Source organism: Elgaria multicarinata, chromosome 12 (genome assembly GCF_023053635.1).
Source record: "Elgaria multicarinata webbii isolate HBS135686 ecotype San Diego chromosome 12, rElgMul1.1.pri, whole genome shotgun sequence".
NCBI lineage: Eukaryota > Metazoa > Chordata > Lepidosauria > Squamata > Anguidae > Elgaria > Elgaria multicarinata.
In genome coordinates, this window is record NC_086182.1 from 7,735,373 (window position 1) to 7,761,493 (window position 26,121).

Sequence of the window (26,121 nt, forward strand, 5' to 3'; positions counted from 1 at the left end):
GCTGGATCAGACCAAGGGCCTTCAAGTCCAGCACTCTGTTCACACAGTGGTCAACCAGCTCTTGACCAGGAACCCACAAGCAAGACACGGGTGCAACAGCACCCTCAAGCGTCCGTGTTTTAGCCAGGGCCAGCCCAATGTATTTTGGTGAAAAATCCAAGTAGCACCTGTCCTCTCATGCCACTGATGCAAGTTTGTTTCTGTCCTGCCACCGCCTTTTAACTCCTCCAATTTCCAAAGTTCCAGGCAGCTAGCAACTGCTCTCCCCTATTTAACATACACCCTATGCATGGTTGGTGGGTTGTGTTCAGCGCGATAGGTCACCACTTGTGCAGTATGGACATGCAAGGGATTTTTTTTAAACTCAAAAAACCCCTCCCCAAGGGCTGAAATGCTTAAAGTTTTAGATGTGTCCAGTGAGTGAGTGTCTGTCACTCATTCTGTGATGTCTCTGGCAGAATTATGCATGGTGTGGAGAATGTGGATAGGGAGATATTCCCCCCACTCTTAATACTAGAACCCAATGGGACCATCCCATGAAGCTGATTGGTGGGAGATTCAGGAGAGATAAAAGGGAGGACTTCCTCACAGAGCGCATAGTTAAATTATGGAACTCACTACCACAAGATGTAGTGTGATGGCCACCAATCTGGATGGCTTTAAAAGGGATTGGATCAATTCCTGGAGGCAAAGGCTATGAATGGCTACTAGCCCTGATGGTTGTGTGCTACCTCCAGCGTCGGAGACAGAGGCTGGGAAACTTGAATGGGAGGTTGTTGCTGCACTCTTGTCCTGCTTATGGGTTTCCTGTGTGAATAGCTTTTTCCTCTTCCCTCCCCATGTCTTCTTCCTTGTGCGTCATCTCATTTTAAAATTGTGAGCCTGTGGGTGGGGACTGTTTTCTTTTACTGATTGCACGTAAGCCATCCGGGAATCTTTTAGCTTAAATACTTAAATGGTGAGGTGTCAGGGCCAAACTAGACTAGACATTCAGGGCACAATCCTATGCATGTTTAGATAAATTTCAACAACTCCCAGTATTCCCCAGCCATCCATGTGTTGCAGATGGGGTTGGTGGGTGAGCAGCTCACTTAATTGCCTAGTTCAGCTTTCCCCAATTTGGTGGTGGGAGTTGTAGTTCAATACATCGGGGGAGTACCAGGTTGGGGAAAGGCTGGTCTAGACTGGGACATCTTACACTTAACGCAGAGTGATCTGATGTGTTTTCCCCCCTCATAAGTAAGCCCTGCTGCATTTTGCAATGGCTAACTTATGAGGAACTATGCCTAGGTTCACACCCTCCCTCTTCTAGACAGTACCTAGGATTGCAGCTGTAGCTGCTCGGTTACATGAACTCTCCTTGGCATCGTTTCCACTACATTCGATGATTTGCCGCTATCCATGTGCAGAGTGCATTTTTCCCTAAGGGAATGAAGTAATTTGCAAGTCATTTGGGATCTGCTTTAGGAAGAGAAACAAAAATTAAAACAACAAGAGGAGAGCATCCAGGTCAGGACAGGAAAAAGGGGGAGAAACAGGTTCTCAGGATGCTTAAAGTACTTTTATTTCAAAGGCCTTCCTCAGTCACCATTGATTATCAAAGGAGACGATCATCTTGCTTGGAGTATTTCATAGAATCATAGAATAGCAGAGTTGGAAGGGGCCTACAAGGCCATCGAGCCCAACCCCCTGCTCAATGCATGAATCCACCCTAAAGCATCCCTGACAGATGGTTGTCCAGCTGCCTCTTGAAGGCCTCTAGTGTGGGAGAGCCCACCACCTCCCTAGGTAACTGATTCCATTGTCATACTGCTCTAACAGTCAGGAAGTTTTTCCTGATGTCCAGCTGGAATCTTGCTTCCTTTAACTTGAGCCCCTTATTCCGTGTCCTATAGATTTCTGCAGATATCTCTTATCAATTCCCTGCAGCTGTGGAGAGCCCTGAAAATGAAAGAAGACACATATATTAGAATCCACTATGATGGGATCCACTACCAAGACACTGTGATCAGCATCTGAGGCCCTCCTCCCAGGGAAGTTCGATGGGGAGAGGGCATTCTCAGTGGCAATTTTTGGCAACTGGTTATTATTATTATTATTATTATTATTATTATTATTATTATTATTTATATAGCACCATCAATGTACATGGTGCTGTACAGAGTGAAACAGTAAATAGCAAGGCCCTACCGCATAGACTTTCCTCTATCCAAGACATTTGATGTTTTATGATGGGGCTTTAATGCCAGTTGTTTGATCGGACTGGGATTTTATTGTAACTGGTTTTAGCTGTTTTAACTTTTTTTCCTTTTATATTATGTTTGCATTATGTCATTTTTTTGGTGAACTTTGGTTAATGAGCGGCATAAAAATGAAAGGAATGAATGAATGGAACCAAAGGCAGCCAGCACCCCTCCACCCGTTTCTGATCATGCTTACTGAAAATGCACTCTGCATCTGCTCAGGCGCCCTGCTGCCCTTCCTTCTTCATCGTGTGCCCGTGTTGAGCCTAGACATTGGAAATAGATGAGGGGGCGAAGACAAGGCAAGCAAGGGCGGGTAGTGGAGGCTGGTGGCTCCAATTTCGGTGGGTCTATTAACCCATTCAGAACCAGCCGGAACTCTAAAGGAGCTATACAAGGTGCCGCAGCCTATCCCCCAAATAGGTCCAGCACCTTAGATCGCTCCTTTAGAGTTCTGGTTGGTTCTGACCAAAGCCCAGACTGATAAACCCACCGAAATTTAGCCACTAGCCTCCACTGGCACGGGCCGCTTCTTCTCCATCCCCAGGCGCTGAAGCGGCGAGTAGGAGGGAGCCTCTGTCATGTTGGAAACCGCGAGGGAGAGAGGGGAAGGGTGGGGGCCGGCGGGTGGAGACGGGACGCTGCTCGGCCCAGGCAGAGCCGCAGCTGCATCGATTTGGAACCCCCCCCCGCCCCACTACCTCTTGAGCCGCCGCCGCTGCATGCTGCTGCACGGCTAGTGGCCGCGCGGGGTGCCCGGGAGCCGGGCAGACGCGCCTCCACCGTCGCCGTCGCCGCCGCTGCCGCTGCCGCCGCCGCAGCGCTACTACTGCAGCGGAGGCGCCCCTGCCTGCCTTTGCCTGCGCAGGTTGGCGAAAGCAGCCGCAGCGGCAACAGCCCCGCCGGAGCTGGCCTGCAACGGGCCGGGCGGCCTCGCCTGCCGCAAGGCAGCGCGTCCAGTCGTGCCCGGAGGAAGGCGCGCTGCTCTGCGTTGCTCCCGCCCGCGCCCTCCTCCTCCTCCTCCTCGGGGCCATGCTGCGCGGCATCCTCGGCGCTACGGCGGCCGCCTCCTCCTCCTCCGCCGCCGCTTCGTAGGCACCCGGCCGGCCAGCCGGCCAGCGCGGCCGCCTTTCGCCGCCCTCCCTCGGGGAGGGGGGGCGCTCCAGCTCCGCTCTGCCTGAGCCGCCGCTCGCTCGGCGTCGCGCGCGCTCTCCAGGTGAAGCCGGGCTGGTGGGGCGCGGGGCAGCGGCGGCTCTACTGCAGCGGCGGCGGCGGCGGCGGCTCTTCGGTCTCTCCCGGTCCTCGCCAGCCTCGTCCTCGCCATGGCTCAGGCCGCCAAGCAGCTCAAGAAGATCAAAGACATCGAGGCGCAGGCCTTGGCGGAGCAGAAGGAGAAGGAGGAGACCAACCGCAAGCGCAGGAACCGCTCGCGGGACCGCAAGAAGAAGGTGCGCAGGGCCTGGGCGGGAAAGCGGGAGGCGGGGGGGGGAGGAGGAGGAGGACCCGGGGTGGGGGGCCCTGGGCGGGGGCGCGCTCCCGAGCCCCTGGCTCTAGCCCCGAGGCGCGCCGGGCTGAGGCTGGGCGCTCGCCCGCGGGGAACGCCGGAGGGGCCGGCACGTGTCGAGGCCGCGGGGGGTTGTTGTGGCTGCCCCCCCCCCCCCGTCTCCGCCCTCCGTGTTGGGTGTGGGGAAGCGGAGCTCCTGTCAGGGTTTGGGCCGCCGCCGCTTCTCCTCGGCAAGTTTGTTTTGCGAGGCGCTTGGCGGCGTCGGGGCCGCCCCCTCGGCGAGGCGGCGTTGGGCTGGGCCGTGGCCCCGCGCCGTCCCTCAGGCTCGCACGGGCCGTGAGCGCGCTGGAGTTAGTTAGGCTGCGGCGTGGAGGCGAGAGGGCTCCTGCTCGGAAAGGGGGGGGCGCCTGGAAGATCCGGGGGGCTGCGGGGGGGACACGCGACTTCTCTCCCCCCACCACTCCCAGAGCGTGGTCAGGAGGCTTCTCGTTGGCGCAGGCGGGTGTCCAGTGTCTGGTGGCCCCCAAAGGGCCCGCGACCGAGCGAGGGCCTGCGCTGCAGCAGCAGCTTGGAGGCGCTTTCCTTTCCGGAGTCCCGGGGGTGTGACAAGAGCTTGGAGGTGCGCATTCAGGGGCCTGTGGGGAACGCAGCCCCCCCCCCCCGAGCGAGCCTTGGTCTTGGGACACGGCGAAGGCCCTTGGGACACTTCTGACGGAGCGCGCGCTTTGGTTGAGCTTTCCTTTTCTCCCAGTTGAGGCCTGCTTGCCCCCCTGGCTGGTTTGGGACGGGGGAAGAGATTCTCCCTCCCCTCACTCCTGGGGCTTGTGTCTGGAACACCTTCCCCCACCCTCAGGCCATTCAAACTTGCCAGGTACTGCTTCTCCAACCCGGATGCTCACCAGACGTTTTGGACTACAGCTCCCATTATCCCCAGCCTGCACGGTTCTCGTGGGTCAGACTTTGGGGCGTTTTTCTGGCTGCATTTTCTCTCTTCTCTTTGGCTTACTAATAAGGACCCAAGAGAAGGCCTGCATAGATCCGATCAAGGTCCCATTTTTAATCCTGTGTTTTGTTTTGGTCCTCTGGGAAGCACGCCACCCAGCCATGAAGGCAACCAGCCCCTGTTCCTTGGATCCAGCGCCTGGTAGTCAGAGGTAAACTGCCTTTGGCCGGGGAGGTGGTATTTCACTGCATTGGCTAATACCTGGAAATGGATTTATTTTTTAAAAAAATTGCTAGCTTTTCTTACCCCTATTTGCATGACTATAGGGGGTACATCCTAGCCCCTGAAATAGTTGGGAGAAGAGCTATTCTTGAAGGCACTTCATGCCTGGTTTCTAGTGAATAGACTGGAGAATGTGGGCCTGCATTTGCTCTGTTCCCCTCACAGGTATCTATCCTTTGCTAAAACCTTTTCTGCCTGGGGAGTCCGAATCTCCTTCTGAATCTCCCCCCCCCTTTTTTTTTAGGGCCAGCCGTGGTTCATAATGCAGTCCGCAGAGATGAGATGAGTTCGCTGGCTTGGTGGTAGACTTTAGGTCGTGTTACTAGTGGCAAAGAGATTGTGTTCCCCTTTTTGGGATGGGGAGGAATCTGCTGGGAACTCTCATTGGAAGGGGCCGTAGCTCAGTGTTGGAGCACCTGCTTTGTATGCAGAAGGTCTCAGGTTCAATCCCCGGCATCTCCGGGGAGGCCAGGAAGAAGTCCTGCCTGAAACCCTGGAAAGCCATTGCTGCCAGCCAGTGTCGACAGTACTGGGTTAAGTAGACCAAGGTGCTCACTTGGAGTAAGGCCGCTATCAGTGAACATATAAATGAATGGGAGCCGCTTGCATTCATATAAAACGAGGCTTGCACAGCAGAATGTCTCTGTAGACTGTGCCCCAGTTTAATTAGTTTGTGAGGAGACAGAGGTCGTTGTTGTTTGAATTTCCTGCCAATGTCTTTGGTTGGCCCATGCAGTGTGCAAGCTTTTGTATTACACAGTATTCTTCTTCAGGCTGGATGTTCAAGGGTGTGCGTATGGGGAAAGGAAAAGTCAGAGATTTCCAGGGCATGGAGTTAAGCCCTTTGTCTGCAGGTTGTTTCAGTCTTAACATAGCAATAGGCTTGCTGAGAAACATCCCCCACCTTTTTTCTCTGATTGTGGATATCCAGCCAGAGGAAGAATTCTGTATTAAACTCAGAGTTTGCATACTGCAGTATGAATATTGATTAGTCCTAATAAAGATATAATTTGACACCATGCTGAATTTTGGTATAATGGGCCAACACAATCACCTTGTTTTGATCTTCCTGGGGAAGTTACTTAAGAAAAGGTTGAATAGGAATCTGTTGGAGCTACCTTTACGATGAATATCCTGGTCTTTGAATTCAGGATATGTATGATATCCCAAGTCTGTGAAGGTGGCATCTGTGGCTGTGGCTGTATTATAGCAGGTTTACATGTACTCGCTCACCTGGTTACCTAGGGCAAGTCAGAATCTTGTCCAGGCGAAGAAACTTCGTTTTGGAAACTGCAAGGAAGTTTGCTCCTTTTCTCTTTTTGCCCAGTGATATGCCACAAACGACTAACAGAGGTATATGTGGCACAAAGGCTAGTAACATTATCTGTATGTTTGTTTTGACTTTTGTAGTTGTATGATACACTCTTTGTTTGGAATATATATTCAGGGAGAGGAAGGAAAGTAGAAATTGGTTTCTTCTGTCCCGCTAAATTCCAGTTCCTGGAGTCTAGACCAACCTTTCCCAACCAGATATGTTGAACTACAATTCCCACCATCCCCAGCCAGCACCAAGTTGGGGAATGCTGGTCCAGAGCGTCTACACTCTCGTTTTATGTGTTCTGGTTCACACATCAGAGATCAAACATCCTAAAGAGAACTTGCATCACTATCTCAGGACAGCAAAGTGCTTCTCGGTGGAGTCATTTCACACAATCACCAAGTTGTGAGAGATCAAATTTTATATTGAATTTATAAATTGCATCCTCTGCCTACCAGGTACCTGGGGCAATGTGCAATAAAAACATCATTAAAACGTCTAATAGAACCAGAAAAACACACCTCAAGGAGCAAAAAACAAACAAACAAAAACATACATTAAAATCTGAGAGTAGCATTAAAATGGAAGAGCAATAAAATATTACATGGCGTTAAAAGCCCAATGGAACAGAGCAGTCTTTACTGCCCACCTAAAGGCAAATAAGGAAGGAGCCAATCTCACCTCCTTTGGGAGGTAGTTCCATAATCAAGGGGCTGCTACTGAAAAGGCCTTGTTTCAAGTACCCATCAACCTAGCCTCCCTAGGTGGTTGGACATAAAATAGAGCCTTCAGTGATGCATGTAAACTACGGGCAGGTATATAATATGTACATCCCCAAATGCATAAACTTGCCTAGAGAGGAAAAATCCATTCTCCCTTTCTCTGTAGTGCTTGTTTATGGACTCCCCCCTTCCACAGGTAATCAGGTGCAATATAACTTGTGAAACATCTGGATTAGTCAGAGCAACAGGGGCAGTTCTCACAGCCTAGGGTATATCATTGAAGGTGTGCAGAGAGAGAGAGAGAGAGAGAGAGAGAGAGAGAGAGAGTTCAAATGGTACAGATAAGCTTGGTTAATTTATTCAGAGGTTTAATGTTGCAGAGGAAACCAGTGTACAATTATTATTGTTATTATTGTTATTTCTTTGCTAACTTGCATCCTAGGTTGGTGAATGAGAGCCCACTTTTAGCTTACATTACAAAATTACATACATTGGTAATGTAGAAGCATACGTTTTTGTGGATTTTGATTTATGCTTCCTTGCCATATTTGTTACGAAAGGCTATGTAATGTTCTCGCTTGGTTGCCTTGACCTAACTCAGAAGCTCACATCGGTCTTTAATACCAAATATAAATATGGACACATGGTAATGGGCAGCGTGCAGACATTTTGGGGACTGCAACTCCCATCGTTGGCCAGCCAGCAATGTTCGGAATTGCTGTCCAGTAACATCTGGAGGGCACCAGGTTGGGGGAAACTGGGAAAGAAGATATAAATCCAGACCTCCATTCGTGCACCTCCTGTGTATGTTGCATTATGTACATGCATGAGGAAATCTTGGAATTTTGTGATGTCCCTAATGTGTTAAGATCTCTGGGATGCATTCCTTGCTGGTGGCCAACAACACTTTGTGACTGGGATAAGGAGGTATTATACCAATGGGTTGCCATAACAAACCTTATTATAACTTTTTGTGTCCTCCTAAGTTCTGGGCCTTGATGCTGCCTTTTTGCTATGAATCCCACTGGCTAATTTTCCTGAAAGCCTGTTTGCATCGATCAGTATTAAAATATTTCTAGAGGGATAACTGTGTTGCAGCAAAAGCAATAAAGAGTCTTATGGAAGCTTGACGTCTAGAATGAGGTTTTGTGGGCTGCAGGCCACTTCGTCAAATGCACAAAGTGTTTTCCTGAGTTACAGGTACATATTGTACATATAGTTGTATACTGATAACTTAAGAGAACACTTCTTGCACCTTCTTCCATAAGTCTTAAGACAGACAGACAGGGAGGATATGACAGAACCCCATTACTCTTTCTGCACTGTTCTGTGCTCGTGGTGCAATCTTATAAATGTCTACTTAGAAGTATGTCTTATTGGGTTCAATGGGGCTTACTTCCAGGTAAAGTGGGTATTCAGTTGCAGCCTAAAGAAGGTCATGATCAAGTTTTATCAAAATATGAATGGTGTGGGGGGAAATAGGTCATTTCTCTCTCTATATCATTACGTTAGAACTCAGGGTCAAAAAATTAAATTCATTGACAGCAGATGCAGGACAGACAAATATATAAAAAGCGAAATTCATACAACTCCTAATGAATATATGGACTTCATTGCCACAAGATATAGTGAGTACAAGTATTCTAGTTGGCTTAAAAAACAAATTGGACAAATAATAGCAGATTTTTGCCATGATATATAAATGGAGCTTCCAGGTTCAGAGGCAGTGTATCAGTTGCTGGGGGAAACCATGAGGAAATGCTGCTGCCTTCATTTCCCACTTTTGGGCTTCTCAGAAGCATCTGTAAATGGACTTCGACCTGAACTGCCAGTTGGTAGCTTCTAAGAACTGCAGTTTTTCTGTTGGTTAAAGGTTAATTCACACAACCAGAATTCCCATCATGTTGAATGAGTGTTTTATGGTCCTTATGAATGCGCTGCTGTAGGCTCAGGCCACAATTCTGTGTCCTGGATTTAACTCAATTTTCTTCAGGATTTTGTGAATCACGGCTAGGACTTTCACTTGAACTGAATCGCTGAGGAAATCGACTTGGATTGATGTCAACATTGTAAGGGTAAGGTGAGGGTTAAACTGGACCTTGGGACTGGCATGTCTTTTAATTTATGAATTTTATGGTTCCATAGGAAGGGAGATAAGAACCAGGCAGCTGTATGGGGGAGAAGACTGGAGCCAAACCGATTGTAACTGTCCGCTTGTCCTTGAGTGATTAACCATCCCGAGCGGAGGTGTGAAGACACTCCACGCATCAAAGCTGAAGGGAGGGGGGAAGGAGTGAAAAGAATAGTATAAAGACATCCCTGTGAAGGGAACAGGGGGGTTGTTGGCTGAGATCGGTCTGGGGTGACATATGAATCGTAGTTGTAGTTTTTAGCTTGCTTGCTCTGGGTTCTTACACATTTATGCATGTTTTTATAGTTTTATTCTGCTAATCCCATGTATACCTACCCTTTTCCTAATAAATGGTCTTATATCTCATTTTGTGTGAGCCGTGAGTGTCTGTGCCTGGGGATCCGTGCTAAATCCAGTCCAGAAGCCAGCAAGTTGCTGGGCGCTCTTCCTTTACAAACATGTCAAACAATAAAATAAACATGGTTGCATTGCGTGACTGGACAGGCATTAATTCCCAATATTTCTTTGTAAGTGCGTTTTAAACGGGCTGCCGTCAGTTCAGTAGCTCTTGTTGTACTCACAATGGTGTTTATGTGTTCAAACTCAAGAATGGTAGGCAAGGGGAATAAGGGTAGACCTGTGGATGAATGGTGGCTACCTATGTAGATACCAGCTGGCTTGGTTATCAAGGGTGCCTGTTGACTTGGATAGAACAGGGTAAATAGGCTGGAGTTCAGACGAGAGGGAGCGATACCAAACAGTTACCCAGGACAATTTGAGCCAGCGCCCCTGACCCCAATTTCCTCGTTCCCCTGATGCAGACCTATATTTTCTCCCAGCTTAATGTCTCCACCCCCAACCAATATTAATTAAATAAAGCCCTGCACTTGGCAAACTACTTTGGGGTGTGTGTGTGTGTGTGTGTGTGTATGTATGTATGTATGTGTGTATATATATATATATATATATATATATATATATATATATATAATTGCAATCACCACCCCAACAGGGACTGATAAGGATTCCAGTTGGATAAAATATATATTCTCCCACCCCTGACAACATATGCATTCGTTCTCTCTCTCTCGCTCTGTGTGTGTGTGTGTGTGTGTTGCACACACACACTTAATAATAATTGGGATTTTAGTAGTAAGAATGGTAAATAGCCTTTCTCTGGCATTTTACAGTATTCACTTATATGACTGCAGTCTTAGGCCTAATCTACACCAAGCAGTATATTGCACTATGAAAGCGGTATATAAAAGGCAGAAGCCACACCCAGCAGGATTTAACAGTATGAAAGCAGTATATGGTATGTGTCAATGGGCCCCAACAGTTGTCAGTGCACTTCAATACTGCTATGAAGCAGTAGTGTGGCTCCTGCCTTTCATATACCACTTTCATACCGCTTTCATAGTGCAATATCCTGCTTGGTGTAGATTAGGCCTCAATCACAACACCCCTGTAAGACAGGTGGGTATTATTATTGTCCCTTTTTTCTAGAACAGAGGGTAAGGGAAGGAATGAGGCTGAAAGTCCACCTTGTGTGTTCATGGCAAGAATAGAGATTTGAACTCCGTGCTCCGTCTCTTGCCCAGTATGCTACACAGAGGAGCCTGCCCCTAAAATATTTGGATAGGATGTAGTCAGGCTTGTGCTACTTCTACCATTGCAGCGTGGGGAAAAGCTTCCTCTCCTCAATGCATAGCAGTTCATTTAACGCTAGGACTCACACAATTTTAATGAGAGCTGCAATGTGGGTCGTTGTGGCTGCGTGTTGCACATCATGGCTCAGCCACGGACTGGCTCTGATCAACCCATTCTGGGGACTGCTTTCCTCTTCTTTAAAATATAGACGTGTTAATAATGGAGATTTGCATCTTTGGGTGGCTCTTCTGCAGTGTAATGAGCTTGTAAAGTGCTTTCCACTGAGAAGGTGAGATGTATACATTGATCAATGCATTGAAGGGGGCTGTTGCTGTTTTTTTACTGCAGCTGTGCACTGCACCGACTTGGGTTTTCTGGAAGCAGCCGCAAAACATCTGTTTGTTTGTTTTTTAGTTACATAAGTACCCAGTTGGTTTCTCCATAGGGAACCAGTAGCTGCTGGTGTGTGTGTGTGTGTGTGTGTGTAGGGAGGGGGAGGAAGCAGTTTCCAATTTCCATGTTTACCTGAATTGCTCAATTATTGAATGAATGGTGCCTGGTGGGTTCCTGATAGAGTTTTGCTAAGAGGCAGTTGCTGTCATGAAAAAGGGGCGAGGGACAGAACCATGCCTTGCCTGCCCACCTATCAAAGCCGGTGGCTGACAATCTTTCACACTTTCGTGAGACCATGAAACAGATTTGGAATTGCATATGGGATAAAGTAACTAGACTGCAGTCCGGAACTGGCAGGTTCTCAAAGCTGCATGATTGCTGCTTTCTTCGACAATAATAGAAGGCTGCCTGTACTGCTGAATTGCATAGTTCACGTGGAATCCCGAGAGCCCCAGCTTTAAACAGAACAATCAAATGCAGCATCACGTTCCTAGTCCTCCTTGTGTCTGGGGAAAAAATCACAAGGATTGGGTAAGAGAGTTCTTTCATTAGCAGCCCTCTAGCTGGAGGGAGAACCATTTGGACTTGGAGTTCAGATAGAAAAATCTGAATGTTTGCAGCTATCTCTGGGTGCTGTTTGCTTTTGGGGGAATTGATGCGGCTTTCAAGACTGATGTTATATTACAGAATTCCACAAGTCCCCGGAGTACTCTCCTCTGCAAGGAAACAGATCCTGTGGTGCCCAGGACCATCCCACTGGTTGGGAATGTGGGGCACCGCACAAAAGCAAGCTTGTATATAGATTCTTGCCTGTGGAAATTTCAGTAAGTTGGGAGAACAGGTGTACTTCTTTTCCCCTTTTAGGCCATTGATGTTCCGCAAATGGCTAGCACAGGTATTTGTGGACAGACAGGCTTGCAATTTCTATGGTCATATTTGCAAGGTTGCACAAAAGGAATAAGGAATTGGAAGGGCAAGGCACAGTTTGTTTCAGAGTACCAAGCAGGGTTGGGCGAAAGAGCGACGTTTGAGATGGCTAGCATCTCATTTTCAGTTGCTGCTCATGCCATGCAAATAGGAAAGCTGCACAAATGGACCGGCGATTGGATATGAAACGTGATCAAATTTCCCGTTTTCCACAACTTTCTTCCATAGAATAAAGTGGAACTGATTCAGTCGAGTGGGAAATTTGCACAAAATCGAACTGGGAAAGCTGCATAAATTGAGAACATGTCTGGCAATTTGCAGACATTTTCGGTGGGCCCATGCTTGCGCTCACGATTGTGTTCAGGGCTTCGACCGGGGGCATCGCTCCCATGCTGTGCGAGCAAAATTCCCATATTGAGAGGGCCAAAGTCCTTTTCTTGCTATTGCTTGGTTGTAGGGAGCTGTTGGCCCTGGAAAATGATTGTAAACCGCCCAGAGAGCTTCGGCTATGGGGCGGTATATAAATGAATAATAATAATAATAATAATAATAATAATAATAATAATAATAATAATAATAATAATACATCCCTGCCAAGCCGCAAGAAGCGCCTGTAGAAGCGAAATGGCAATTGGCACCTAAGAGCTGCTGCAAATCCAGAGTTCTCTGATAGCTCCTAACTAGGCCATTGTCTCTTTGGAGATGGGCTGCAACCCAGGCGGAGGCAGCGTGTGAGGTTCCCACCCCCATTTGTAGACATTAAATTCATGTCATGGGTTCTGGCGTGCTTTGTGAGGCTCAGCAGATATCTCCGTGGGTTCAGCTTATAGCTACTGGCACCGGTGATAAATGTGGTTATCAGGGAGCCTTATTAAAATTATGAGCAGCTTGTGATGGTTGATGCCAGTAAAATGGGATGACAAGTTTGCCTTTTTGGAGGGCATCCTGAAGGTGATGTGGAGCTTGGAGAACCACTGGTTCCCTAGCACAGAATAAATTCTTCCGAGCAGATTTGAACCCAGAGGTGTTTCTGAAACAGTTATTTTAGGCTGGCTCCCTAGGGGGAAATAAGCCAAGGTCAATCTTGCCATTGGGTTATCCTTGGCAAAGTGTCCAGTGAGATGCTCTAAAATGGTTCTATGGGGAAGTTTGAGCTGCTCCCTGATCTTTCCTCAGACTCTTTTTTTAGTCTGGATTTGGCCCTTGTGGTGGAAGCTGAGCGTGCCAGGTGCCCAAGTCTGAGTGCTGCCAAAGTCCAATCTCTAATAGATGGAGAGGTGCCAGGTATCTGCAGTAGAAGCAGCATCAGGAAAGACAGAGAAGAACTTAAGTGCTGAAAGGCCTATCCCGCCAAGAATCCTTGCTCACAGTGGCCCATGGCATGCCCATGACAGCACCTCCCCTCTCATGTTCCCCAACATACTGCCCCTGATAGAGCAGCCATCAATAGCCTTGTTCTCCATGACTTTGTCTAATCCCCTTTTAAAGCTGCCCAGGTTGGTACCCATCACCACACCTTGTGTTGGAGAGTTCCATAGTTTAACTATGCACTGTGTGAAGAAGTACTTTATCTATCCTGAATCTCCAAGCAGTCAATTTCATGGGATGAACCCATTGGATACTAGTATTATATGAGAGGAAGAAAACTTCTTTTTCATGTTCTCCATACTGTTCATAGCATATATCATGGCTCCTTTATTCTAAGCTGAGGTGGCCAAACATGTCCCTGTTGCCCCCCACCCCCCAATTTATTTATTTTAATAAAAAGGTGTCTGGAGTGAGCATTTTCACCCTTTTAGCCCTCTAGCTACTACGAAGCACCCAAAGTGTCTAAATTAACTTGCAAATGAGCTAATTTTGACCCTTTTGATATGCCATAGCTGTTCCAGATGCCATTCTTGTTATTGTTGTTAATAATTATCATAATCTCTCTTTTCTTGCTCACAGTGGATTTTCTAGATGAACATGATTGGCTTTGCCAAGTCATGCTGTCTTTTACTGGTTCAGAAACTTCCTGACTATTGAACATGTTTTGAGTATGACTGCTTTCTGGATGTTAGTGTGGATGTATTTTAGTAGGCCCAGTTTCTGAAGGTGTTCTATATAGTTTTTTGATGTGATGCTGGTAAGTGATTTGACTAATGGAATAATTGTGACCTTTTTCTGTTGCCATAGTTCTTTAACTTCCATAGCCAGTGGTGTATATTTTTCTCTCTTTCCCTCTTCCTTTTTTAAACCACACTTTTGTCATTAGGTATTGCTATGTCGAGGAGGTAAGTGATTTTTGTTGTTTGTTTGTCTATAACTGTTATGTTTGGTCAATTGAAGGTATTGTTTTGTCTGCATGAATTGTTCTGTCCCAGTATATTTTATGGTCTGCATTTTCCAAGATTGTTTCAGGTGAGTATGTATAGTATGGTGTGGGTGTTTGATGACATTGAATTTGATGGCCAGTTGTTGGTGAATTATTTTTGCAGCTGTATTGTGTCTGTCTGTATTGGCACTGTGGGGTGGGGAGGAGATGAAGCCCATGGGATGGGAATCCGGGGGAGAAAAAATAGTTCCCAGGCCTCTTGAATTTCCCCACTGCTCTTAAGGTTTAAACACACACACCCCAACACAGTAACCTTTCTCCATAGGGGAGTTGGTTCAGCTCCCTGATTATTTTGATTGCCCTTTTGGGCATGCCAGATGCCCAGGTCTGTGTGCTAACAAGGTCAGCTCCCTGGAATAGAAGGGACAGGAAGGCGTCAGAGAAGAACCTGAGTAGGGCCTTGCTGGATCAGACCGAAGGCCTCTCTAGCCCAGCATTCTGTTCCCACAGTGGCCAACCAGCTGCCCCAATGCGAAACCCACAAGCATGATTTTATACAGATGGGGAAGGAATAACTGCTCAGAGTCCCTATTTCTGGGGGAATGGTGAAAGAAGGTTGATCCTCAGTCATCGCATCAGAGACTTCTGTTGGGCCTGAAGTAGGAAACAGAAGCTAGGGAAAGATTTGACTTTTAACCATTGGGCCCAGTGGAGGCTGATGGCTCCTATGTCAGTGGGGCGGTGAATCCACCCCTGGGTTTCAGTCAGAGCCAGTTAGGACACTACAGGAGCTATCCCACGGTGTGAAGCCTGATGAGCTAGCTTACACACTCTAGGGAGATTTTTTGACTTGGGGAGCATGGAAAGATAGGTCTGTTTTCACCAGTAGTGGCTACAGCCCAGGATTCTACCACTCTGATCTGTATAATGTGTTGATCAGATCTCAGGCAGATTATGTTGTTGGATAGAGTCCTGTAAAAGGATGGGGGACTTCTTTCAGCCTTGGGGCTGGATTCATTTTCGGAGAACCTGTGGGCAGCTGTGTTGCAGTGGTGAGCAGGTTGAAAGGCAAAAGGGGTGGAGCCAGAAACACCCAAAATACCCGACTGTTTTAGCTTAAAGCTCTTATTGCCAGTGGCAATAAGTGCAAAAGCCTGGATATCAGCAAACAGTCAACATTCTGGGGAAGTGGGCATGGCCAAGGGAAGTGGGCGTGGCCATTTGGCCCCCCCTGGAAGGCCAGGTCTGGCTTGCAGGCCTGAGATTCCACACCTCTGTGATAGACACTTCGTCTTCTTCCACGCTCCCATCCTGTATTTGACCTTCCTGAATCTGGTGCTTCCCAAATGCGTTGGGCTACAATTCCCATCACCCCAGGCAGCAATGATGAGAGTTGTAGTCCAACACGTCCGGAGGGCACCATGTTGGGGAAGGCTGTTGAATTAGGTACAATATTGTTATTGTATCTTCTGCACATGCTACTCATTGGACTGTGATCAACTGGCTCAGTATTTCTTGTACCACCTTAATCCCTGTACTTTTAGGGCCTTGCCCCCACGAACCTTTTATTTATGTGAGGTGCCACAGGACTCCCCCCCCACCTCCCTGCCCCCAACTTTACAGGAGCTGGGTCAGACACCTGGCTGGCTATCATCTGGGCTGCAAGCCCATCTTTCATGTGTTGTAGGGAGGCATCTGGTATACAGGGTGATCCAAGTGCTTTGAAAGAATGGTAGTGAAGCCATTAAGGCACCAGACAAGTCCCAAGAGTCAGGAAAACGCGGGAGAAACAGAATTTCCTAATGAATCAGCAACATTTTTATGATCTCTGGCCAACTCCTCCATTTATTTTTTGCAACTGAGTAATCCGCATGACCTGCTCGCGCTGTCGGTCCACTGCAATCCAAGTAAGTTTTCCTTTTTTTAAAAAAAGAGAAAGCTTTGATGTTAAGCTGGGCTATATTTGCACTTCTTGTTTAAAACAAGGGTAGCAAAACAACACCAACAACAAGCCCTGACCATGCCCTCCCTCTTCATGCCTGCCTCCATGCACACACTATATGCATGGAGGGGTCGGGGTGGGGCCGTGCCCTTGACCTTGCCTCAACATCCATGCATCGAGGAGGATATGTGAAATGTAGTACCTATGTGCATGCCACTGTGCGTGTGTAGGCACTCCACATGACTGGGATCCCTGTCAGATGGAACGCTATGTGCACGTGCGCTCCTTTTCTCACATCCTGCTCAAAGTGCATGTTGTGTTGAGTTCGCAACATCGGCGTAAGGTCAGTGGAATGTGAATCTGCCCCTCTCCATACATTTGACGTACGCCTGGAGACGTATGTAAAGAGTTTCTCTCTCTGCCCTGGCCTCCTGTTTCATCACTGCAAAATGTAAGGGCCACCTTGGACCCAGCAGCAAATGATTCTAACTGCAAAGCTCAGTTGGCTAGAATAATAAAAGCATGTGGAAGGTTATAGAAAATTCAAAGTACAAAGTACAAAGTTTGTTTATTTGGGTCATAGACCAGCACAACAGAAAACATCATCACAATAATCTTAAAAACCCCAATATATAATAAAATACATGCATAAAATCCATAAAACGCGGCAGTCTCAGCCTTAGTCTAAGGTGCAATAAAATTCTTCAACATTAATTTCTGTCGGCTTATGGCAGCCGCACAAAAACTGGCCACTTTTAGAGTAACCTGAGTGTTAGGGTTAAAAGCATGTGGAAGGTTATAGAAAATATGCAGCCACCGCTAAAACATCTGTAACAATGATCCAGATTTTTATATACTTGGCTGCCTCCTTTCTGCCCCCAAACAACCTCAGAAGGTTCTGTTGCATGCCTGAGAGTGGGAGGAAAAAGTTATAGGATGTGTTTGTGGGACCTGTGACTTTTCTCCTTGGAGAGAAACAATCCCCCCCCATTCCTGCAAAACCACTATATATTTATCATTTATTTATTCATTGTATTTTTACCCTGCTCCTCAACTAAAAAAAAAAAAAACAGGCTCCAGTAGCAGCTTGCGATCAATCAGCAAAGAAGACAGTCCCTGCCCTCAGGATTACAATCTAAAAAGACATGACACACAAGGAAAAGGAGTTGGGGAGGGAAGAGGAGAAAAAGAGAGAGAGAGAGAGAGAAAATTAAGTAGACAGGTAGCAGGACTGGTGGAATGGCCCTGCTACCTCCCCCCATCTCTCGAAGGAGGGGCAGACCCAACTAGAACAGGTGTGACGTCACCGACCTTTACGCTAGACCCGACGCATAAACCCTTCTCAGGCCCAGCGCCACCACTTGAAAACCTGAGGGAGGGTTAAATAAAACCTTTCCCCTAGCTATGAAGGAAACAGGTTTACTGTAGGATCTGCTCTAAATATGCTGTGGGATTACTCTGGTGTGGGTGTTTAATAACTGTAAGGCAGGTAAATAATGCCAAGCTGACATGTGGTTTTTGGTAGCTAACAAAATAAAAATAAGTTTATTGTTGTTCAAAAGCTTTAAATCAAAATAGAATACTTTCAATCCTGCCTGATCTAAACTCTCCACACACCAACCACCTCACTCTCTTCGCACCAATCTGAAGTCCCTAGAATCCAAACTCTTCTTACTCTCCTCACACGCACTCAAACTCGCACCCCCCTCACAAACTCCCAACACTCTCCTTATATACTCCTTCCCCCCTCCCATCTGTGACATCATAAACCACACCCACTCAGTTCTAACATTCCATACTTATCAGACATATTAATCTAGACGTATACAAGATAATAAATTGTGGGGTAACGCCACAGCAGGCAATGATGTTCCCTCTTCCTGCTCCTGTCTCCCTCGCTCCTCCTCCTTCCTCACTAGGCAGTGCTGGCTTCATATTTTGGATTGCTCTTGGCCAAGACACCCTCCATGAGCTCCCTCTTTCAGTGAGACAACCTTCTCACCCACCCACCCCTAGAACAATAGTTGTTCCACCTAGCCTGGAGAAGAGGCGATTGAGGGGAGACATGATAGCACTCTTCAAATACTTGAAAGGTTGTCACACAGAGGAGGGCCAAGATCTCTTCTCGATCATCCCAGAGTGCAGGACACGGAATAACGGGCTCAAGTTACAGGAAACCAGATTCCAGCTGGACATCAGGAAAAACTTCCTGACTGTTAGAGCAGTACGACAATGGAACCAGTTACCTAGGGAGGTGGTGGGCTCTCCCAAACTAGAGGCATTCAAGAGGCAGCTGGACAACTATCTGTCAGGTATGCTGTAGGGTGGATTCCTGCATTGAGCAGGGGGTTGGACTCGATGGCCTTAAAGGCCCCCTTCCAACTCTACTATTCTATGATTCTATGAGGGTCCTGCCACTATAGCCGTTAGGAAAATGTATTTATTTATTGCATTTCCATACTGCCCAATAGCTGAAGCTCTCTGGGCAGTTCACAGAAATCAAAACCCTAAAGTACAATTTAAAGTATAAAACTTAAACCACAACCTAAACACACAATATAAAAGCACAACCAGAATAAAACCGAGCAGCAGTGCAGAGATTTAAAATACCAATTTTAAATACAGTTTTAAAACTGCAAAGTTAAAAGACTAAAGTGGTTAAAAGACTAGGGAAATAAAAAGGTCTTCACCCGGCGTTGAAAAGAGTACAAGGCAAACCTCTCTGGGAGCTCATTGCACAGCTGGGTTGCCTCTCTGTGCGCAGAGTTGGGGGCTGCTGTGATACCTGCTGCCAGACCAATGCTCTCCCTTATTTGAGCTGTAAATGTCAAGCTGGGACTTGCTGCAGGTTTCAAACCTTTCCAGCATTTGGCATCCTTCTTCCCAGCATTTGATATTGATTGTTTTGATCCTTGGGTTATTTTTGAAACTTTTCCTTGGCCAGTTCCTTTGGTTGTTGGTTGGTTGATTGTTATTTATGGAGCGGTAGCAAATCTACATGGAGATTTGCAGAGCAACAGAGGCGGCGAAGGGGACACATGGGAAGGCATAGAAGTGTAGATTTGGAAGGGGCACTGGAGAGCATCTGGTCCAGCCCTCTACTCGGTGCAACTGCAGCATCCCTGACAAATAACTGCCCAATCTATTACTTCCAGCGAAGGAGAGCCCACCACCTCCAAGGAAGTCTGCCCCACTGCCCAAGAGCTCTTACTATCCAGATGTTTCTCCTAATGTTTAGCTGAAATCTACTTTGAAATTTCCACCCATTGGTTCCAGTCCTGCCCGCTGGAGCTACAGAGAACAAATCTGCTCTGTCTTCCACATGACAGCCCTTCAGATATTTGGAGACTGCTATTGTGTCTCCTCCTTTAATCTTACATTCTGCTGGATAAACACACCCAGCTCCAGACAAAGTCTCTGGTCCACTCAGCTTGCTGTCGTATACCTGCAACATGGCGTATACCTGCAACATGGCGTATACCTGCAACAAGTGCAAGCTGGTGGCACTTTTGGAAGAAAAAGTGAGAGGATTTGAGCAGCGAGTGTCCACCCTCCAAGGAATAAGAGAAGTCGAGGAGTTCTTAGACCGAACGGTGGAACTGCAACAGCAACAAGAAGCACATGAGATTGAAGAACAACAGCCATCTGAAGCAGAAGTGGAGTATGCTGAGGGGAGGAAAGCCAATGAAAAGGAAACTCCCTGGAAAAGAGTGACAGTTAGGAGCAGAAGAATTAGAAGGCATTCTGTACCGGTGGAACCATTAGAGTTAAGCAACCGCTTTCAGCTTCTGGAGAATGAGACTGAAGGACAGTTTGCAGAGGAAGAAGTACAGGAGACACCATGCAACAGTGACCAAGAGGCAGAAGGTAGGTCAACCAAGAAGAAGAGAAGAGTAGTCGTTGTGGGAGACTCCCTGCTGCGTGGGATTGAAACCCAAGTATGTCGTGAAGACCCATGGACTTGCCAGGTGTGCTGTCTCCCTGGAGCACAGATTAGAGATGTGACTGAAGGGTTACCGAAGCTCATAAAGCCCACGGACACATACCCCTTTCTTCTTATCCATGTGGGAACAAATGATGTCGCCAAGCAGAGCTACGAAGAAATCATTTCAGACTTTGAAGTTCTGGGAAGGAAACTGAAGAACTTTGGGGCCCAGGTAGTTTTCTCATCCATCCTCCCGGTTCTTGGAAGAGGATTAGAAAGGGAAAGAAAAACACTCCGGATGAACGACTGGCTTCGAAGGTGGTGCCGTCGTGAGAGTTTTGGATTCTGGGACCACGGGCTACGCTACTTGGAACATGGACTGCTGGCAAGGGATGGGTTGCACCTCACAAGGGCTGGAAAGAATGAGTTCGGCCACAGCATGAAGAACTTCATCAGGAGGGCTTTAAACTGAATCTTACGGGGGCGGGAGACGTAAATTTTGAGGCAACAATGGATGAAGGCCAATGCACCACAGTACAGAGAACAGCTCCAACAGAGTCCCAAAATAGTGTCTGCAACAAGGTAGGAACAAAGCCAGACTATAAAACACATGGTCTTTGATGTCTATCTACTAATGCCCAGAGCATGGGAAACAAACAGAATGAACTTGAACTCTTATTACATGAAGGCAAATACGACTTGATAGGTATAACTGAAACTTGGTGGGATGACTCCCATGACTGGAATATAGCAATTGAAGGATATAACTTGTTCAAAAAGAACAGAAGAAATAGAAAGGGAGGTGGAGTTGCACTATATGTTAAAAATACCTATCCCTGCACAGAAATACAGGCGGATGAGATTGGGAGCCCCGTCGAGAGCGTCTGGATTAAAATAAATGGGGCTAGGAATAAAAAGAATATGATCATCGGAGTCTACTACCGACCACCCAATCAAGGAGAAGACGAGGACGAAACTTTTGAGAAACAAATTGCCAGTGTTTCAAGGAAGTGTGATGTAGTAGTGATGGGGGACTTCAATTACCCTGATATCTGTTGGGAGACCATTACTGCCAAAAGCGGCCCTTCCAAGAAATTCCTGACATGTGTGGGTGATAACTTTCTCCTACAGAAAGTGGAGGAAGGAACTAGAGGATCGGCAATCCTTGACTTGTTATTGACCAATAGGGATGACTTAGTGGATAAAGTGGCAGTCATGGGAACTCTGGGGGAAAGTGACCACGTCATACTTGAATTCTTGATTATGAAGGAGACAAAAGTCGAGCATAGCCATACACGAACTCTGGATTTTAGGAAAGCTGATTTTAATAAACTCAGAACTATAATAAGTAAGGTCCCGTGGCAAGGGAGCCTAATGAGAAAAGGAGTGCAGGATGGGTGGGAGTATTTAAAAAATGAAATTTTAAAGGCACAGTTACAAACAATTCCAACCTGGATAAAAGATAGAAAACAACAGAGGAAACCAATGTGGCTCCACAAAAACCTTAGAGATGACCTGAAAACAAAAAGGGATACATATAGGAAGTGGAAGGAAGGCCAGGCTACAAAAGAAGAGTACAGACAAGTGGCGCAGAAGTGCCGAAATGGCGTCAGGAAGGCTAAAGCTGTGAATGAGCTGAGATTAGCGAGGGATGCTAAAAGCAATAAAAAGGCTTTCTTCAGATACGTGAGTAGTAAAAGACAGAGGAAAGAAATGGTGGTTCAACTGCTTAATGAGGATGGCAAATTGATAACAGATGACAAAGAAAAGGCTGAAATGCTCAATTCCTAATTTGCCTCAGTCTTCTCCCAAAAGCGGGTCTATGACCCCCCTGGAAAAAGTGAAGCAGAAGTTGAGGGGGCAGGATTGCAGTTTGAAATTGATAAACAAATGGTCAAAGAACACCTAATTTCCTTGAATGAGTTTAAATCTTCAGGGCCCGATGAACTGCATCCAAGAGTAATGAAGGAGCTAGCAGAAGAACTCTCAGAACCTTTGTCTATTATCTTTGCAAAATCATGGAAGACGGGTGAGGTGCCGGACGACTGGAGGAGGGCTAACGTTGTCCCTATCTTCAAAAAGGGCAAAAAGGAGGAACCTGGGAACTACAGACCAGTCAGTCTGACATCCATCCCTGGGAAAATTCTGGAGCAGATTATAAAGAAGTCAATCTGTAAACACCTTGAAATCAATGCAGTGATTACTAGAAGCCAACATGGATTTGTCAGGAACAAATCCTGTCAGACTAATTTGATCTCATTTTTTGATAGGATAACCTCCCTTGTGGACTGTGGGAGTCATATATCTTGACTTCAGCAAAGCTTTTGACAAAGTACCACATGACATTCTGATTAACAAACTAGCTAAAAGTGGGCTAGATGGAACAACTATTCGGTGGATCCACAGCTGGCTACAGAATCGGACTCAAAGAGTACTTATCAATGGAACCTTGTCAAACTGGGGAGAGGCAACGAGTGGGGTGCCGCAGGGCTCAGTCCTGGGCCCAGTGCTCTTCAACATTTTTATTAATGATTTGGACGAGGAGGTGCAGGGAACGCTGATCAAATTTGCAGATGACACCAAATTGGGTGGGATAGCTAATACCCTGGAAGACAGAAACAAACTTCAAAGTGATCTTGATAGGCTGGAGTGCTGGGCTGAAAACCACAGAATGAAATTTAATAGGGATAAATGCCAAGTTCTACATTTAGGGAATAGAAACCAAATGCACAGTTACAAGATGGGGGACACTTGGCTCAGCAATACTACAAACGAGAAGGATCTCGGAATTGTTGTAGATCACAAGCTGAATATGAGCCAACAGTGCGATATGGCTGCAAGAAAGGCAAATGCTATTTTGGGCTGCATTAATAGAAGTATCGCTTCCAAATCACGTGAGGTACTGGTTCCTCTCTATTCGGCCCTGGTTAGGCCTCATCTAGAGTATTGTGTCCAGTTCTGGGCTCCACAATTCAAGAAGGACGCAGACAAGCTGGAGCGTGTTCAGAAGAGGGCAACCAGGATGATCAGAGGTCTAGAAACAAAGCCCTATGAAGGGAGACTGAAAAAACTGGGCATGTTTAGCCTGGAGAAGAGAAGATTGAGGGGAGACGGGATAGCACTCTTCAAATACTTAAAAGGTTGTCACACAGAGGAGGGCCAGGATCTCTTCTCGATCCTCCCAGAGTGCAGGACACGGAATAACGGGCTCAAGTTAAAGGAAGCCAGATTCCGGCTGGACATCAGGAAAAACTTCCTAACTGTTAGAGCAGTGCGATGGTGAAATCAGTTACCTAGGGAGGTTGTGGGCTCCCCCACACTAGAGGCATTCAAGAGGCAGCTGGACAAGCATCTTTCGGGGATGCTTTAGGGTGGATTCCTGCCTTGAGCAGGGGGTTGGACTCGATGGCCTTGTAGGCCCCTTCCAACTCTGCTATTCTATGATTCTATGATTCTATATACAGAAGAACAAAATAAAGTGTTGTACAGGCACATCACGATGGATCATAATGCACCAAGATCAATATGTCCCTTGATGAGCTGCTTCGGCCATGCTGGCTGAGGATTATGGGAGTTGCAGTCCTACACATCTGGAGGGCACCAGGTTGGGATAATGGCTCAGGCAGCAGGAAAGTGCTGTCCATGGTAGCTGATTTGAATGCCTTTTTCAGACTGGTAGGTTGCTCTGTATTTTCCAGAATTGACCAGAAAGGCCTTGGCTCTGTTAGATAGGTTAAGTGCCCACCTAACACCCTTCTAGGTTCAGGTTCAGCCTGATTTTGAGAACGTTTGGGAGTGTGGTGGTGGTGGTGGGCTGGTGGAAAATGGCAGGAAGCTTAAAGGGCAGGCACGGAGAAGTAAGGACGTGAGTGTTGCTAGATGTGTTTGCCCCTTGTGTTAATTAGAGATCATTGAATCCCAATTTTTGTTTTTCTCAGTTTTTCATTTTCCCACTCTTAAATTTGGTCCGCCCTGAACTTCGAGGTTTTTCCCCAGTCCTCAATTCAGCTCATCCCAGATGTTGAATTTTTATTTTTAAAGACAAGTTTGCCTGAAAATGTGCATGCGTTTTTGTTTATATTTCTCACAAGCATTTTTGTATGCAATTTTTGCCTAATATACACATTATGTACACATACTAATCCTAATACAATGCAGTTTTTATTGTTATTTTCACTCATAGATGCATTTTGAGTGCACTTTCCTCTAATTTACACATTTAAATGCATTTCTCCCCCTTTGGAGAACTCCACTGCAAAATCTGAAAAAGTGCTCATTTCAAAATATAACTGAGTTTCAGTTTGCATGTTGGTTCGAAAGTGAACAAGTTTCTCCTCATACCTAGTATTAAGCCATACTGATTGGAGATAAAGCAGGATGATGAGGATGATGAGGATGATGGTGATGATGATTTGCTGTTGGTGACCCTTCCTTTGAATCTAGTTTGATGCTTAAAAACAGTAGAACCTGCCTTATGCCAGTTCACATTATTGGTCCCTCTAGCTCAGTATTGTCAACACTGACTGGTAGCAGCTCTAGATGTTTCAGATAAGGGTCCTTCCCAGCCCTTTGGAGATGATGGGATTGAACCTTGGACCTTCTGCAAGCAAAGCAGATGCCCGGCCATGAAGTTATGGCCCGTCCTGATACTGGTGTCCAAAGGTGCACGTTAATGTCATTTAGAGATGGGAGTCCATGCATCTATTTTTATTGCCTGGAAGTGAGTTTGCAAAAAAAGGAACTGGAAACTGGTTGGCCAAATGCTTAAACTGGCAGTGAAAAAGGTGCAGGAAAACCCATTCTTAAGCAGCACGCTATTTATACATGCCGCTCTTAATATGCTGAGTGCCGTAGAGACCTGTTCCTTATCAGGCTCACTCCTGAAGCGACAGTTCTCCGGGTTTCGTCATTCCAGAAAATCCTGGCAGACAAACTAGGTTAGATCGGGTCTAGGATGGCAGTGTAGATTCAGCATTTGATCAGGCGTGTGTGTGTGTCAGGGTTGAGCCAATTCCATGGCAAAGCAGCCCCTGCAATTGAATAGCTGTTTTTTGATTACAGAAATTCTTGGCTCCCATGGTGAAGTGCCTCTGAGCATGTGCCTTTCCTTTGCGAAAGGGCTTTCTTAGATGTAGCCTGTCTGCAGGGTAGGTGTGTCACAGAAGATGGTATCATGGACCTCACTCTCAGCTATAAGGAGGAGAGACATGACTTCTACTTGGTGTTAGCTAGTTTGCCTGAACTGAGAACCCCCCTATCTCTCACCTGCATGCACATGTGAGCACACGCTAGCAGAGTGCATAAATTTGCTGGGGGTCTTATTAAAATAGCAGAGCTCCATGTAGTGATTTACAGCACGCGCACATTGCGAGGCTACAAATGAGAGGCGTAACTCCATATTGACTGGCAACACACACATGTGCACAACTACAAGAATAGATTAGCTTCCCCCCCTGGATGTGCATCACTTATGTTTTATCCAAAAGTGTCAGGATCCGTACTATTGTTGAGTGCTTACAGGACCCAGGTCCGCGCTCAAAGGGCTGCTCTGCTGCAGAGTGCTAGCAGAACTCAGGCCCTGGCCAACAGCTTTTCATGTTGGGTTAATTCAGTGCAGCTGGGAGCAGCTAGAGTCAGGGCTATTTAGGACCAACATTGGGGTTCCAGCTTTTGCCACAGCAACACCATTTCTGTGGTGCTTGGCGCCTGTTCCTGTGTGCCTTGTTTGTTCCTGATCTTGGACTGCTCTCTGGACTATGCTACTGCTCTTGCCTCTGCCATGCCTTGTTTGTTCCTGACCTTGGACTGTGCCCTGGACCATCCCTTT

At 46.8% G+C, this 26,121-nt stretch overlaps 1 protein-coding gene across 4 annotated transcripts in view; it reads left to right on the forward strand.

The window, feature by feature from the left end:
* Window positions 1-3,543: 3,543 nt before the first annotated feature.
* LOC134407234 (secreted frizzled-related protein 1) overlaps window positions 3,544-26,121 on the forward strand; it is a 520,297-nt gene continuing 497,719 nt past the window's right edge. For all 4 annotated transcript variants that reach the window (XM_063138881.1, XM_063138882.1, XM_063138883.1 and 1 more), the window contains exon 1: window positions 3,544-3,691. In XM_063138881.1, coding sequence (XP_062994951.1) covers window positions 3,566-3,691 — 126 coding nt within the window. In that variant the 5' untranslated portion in view covers window positions 3,544-3,565. The remainder of the gene's footprint in view (window positions 3,692-26,121) is intronic.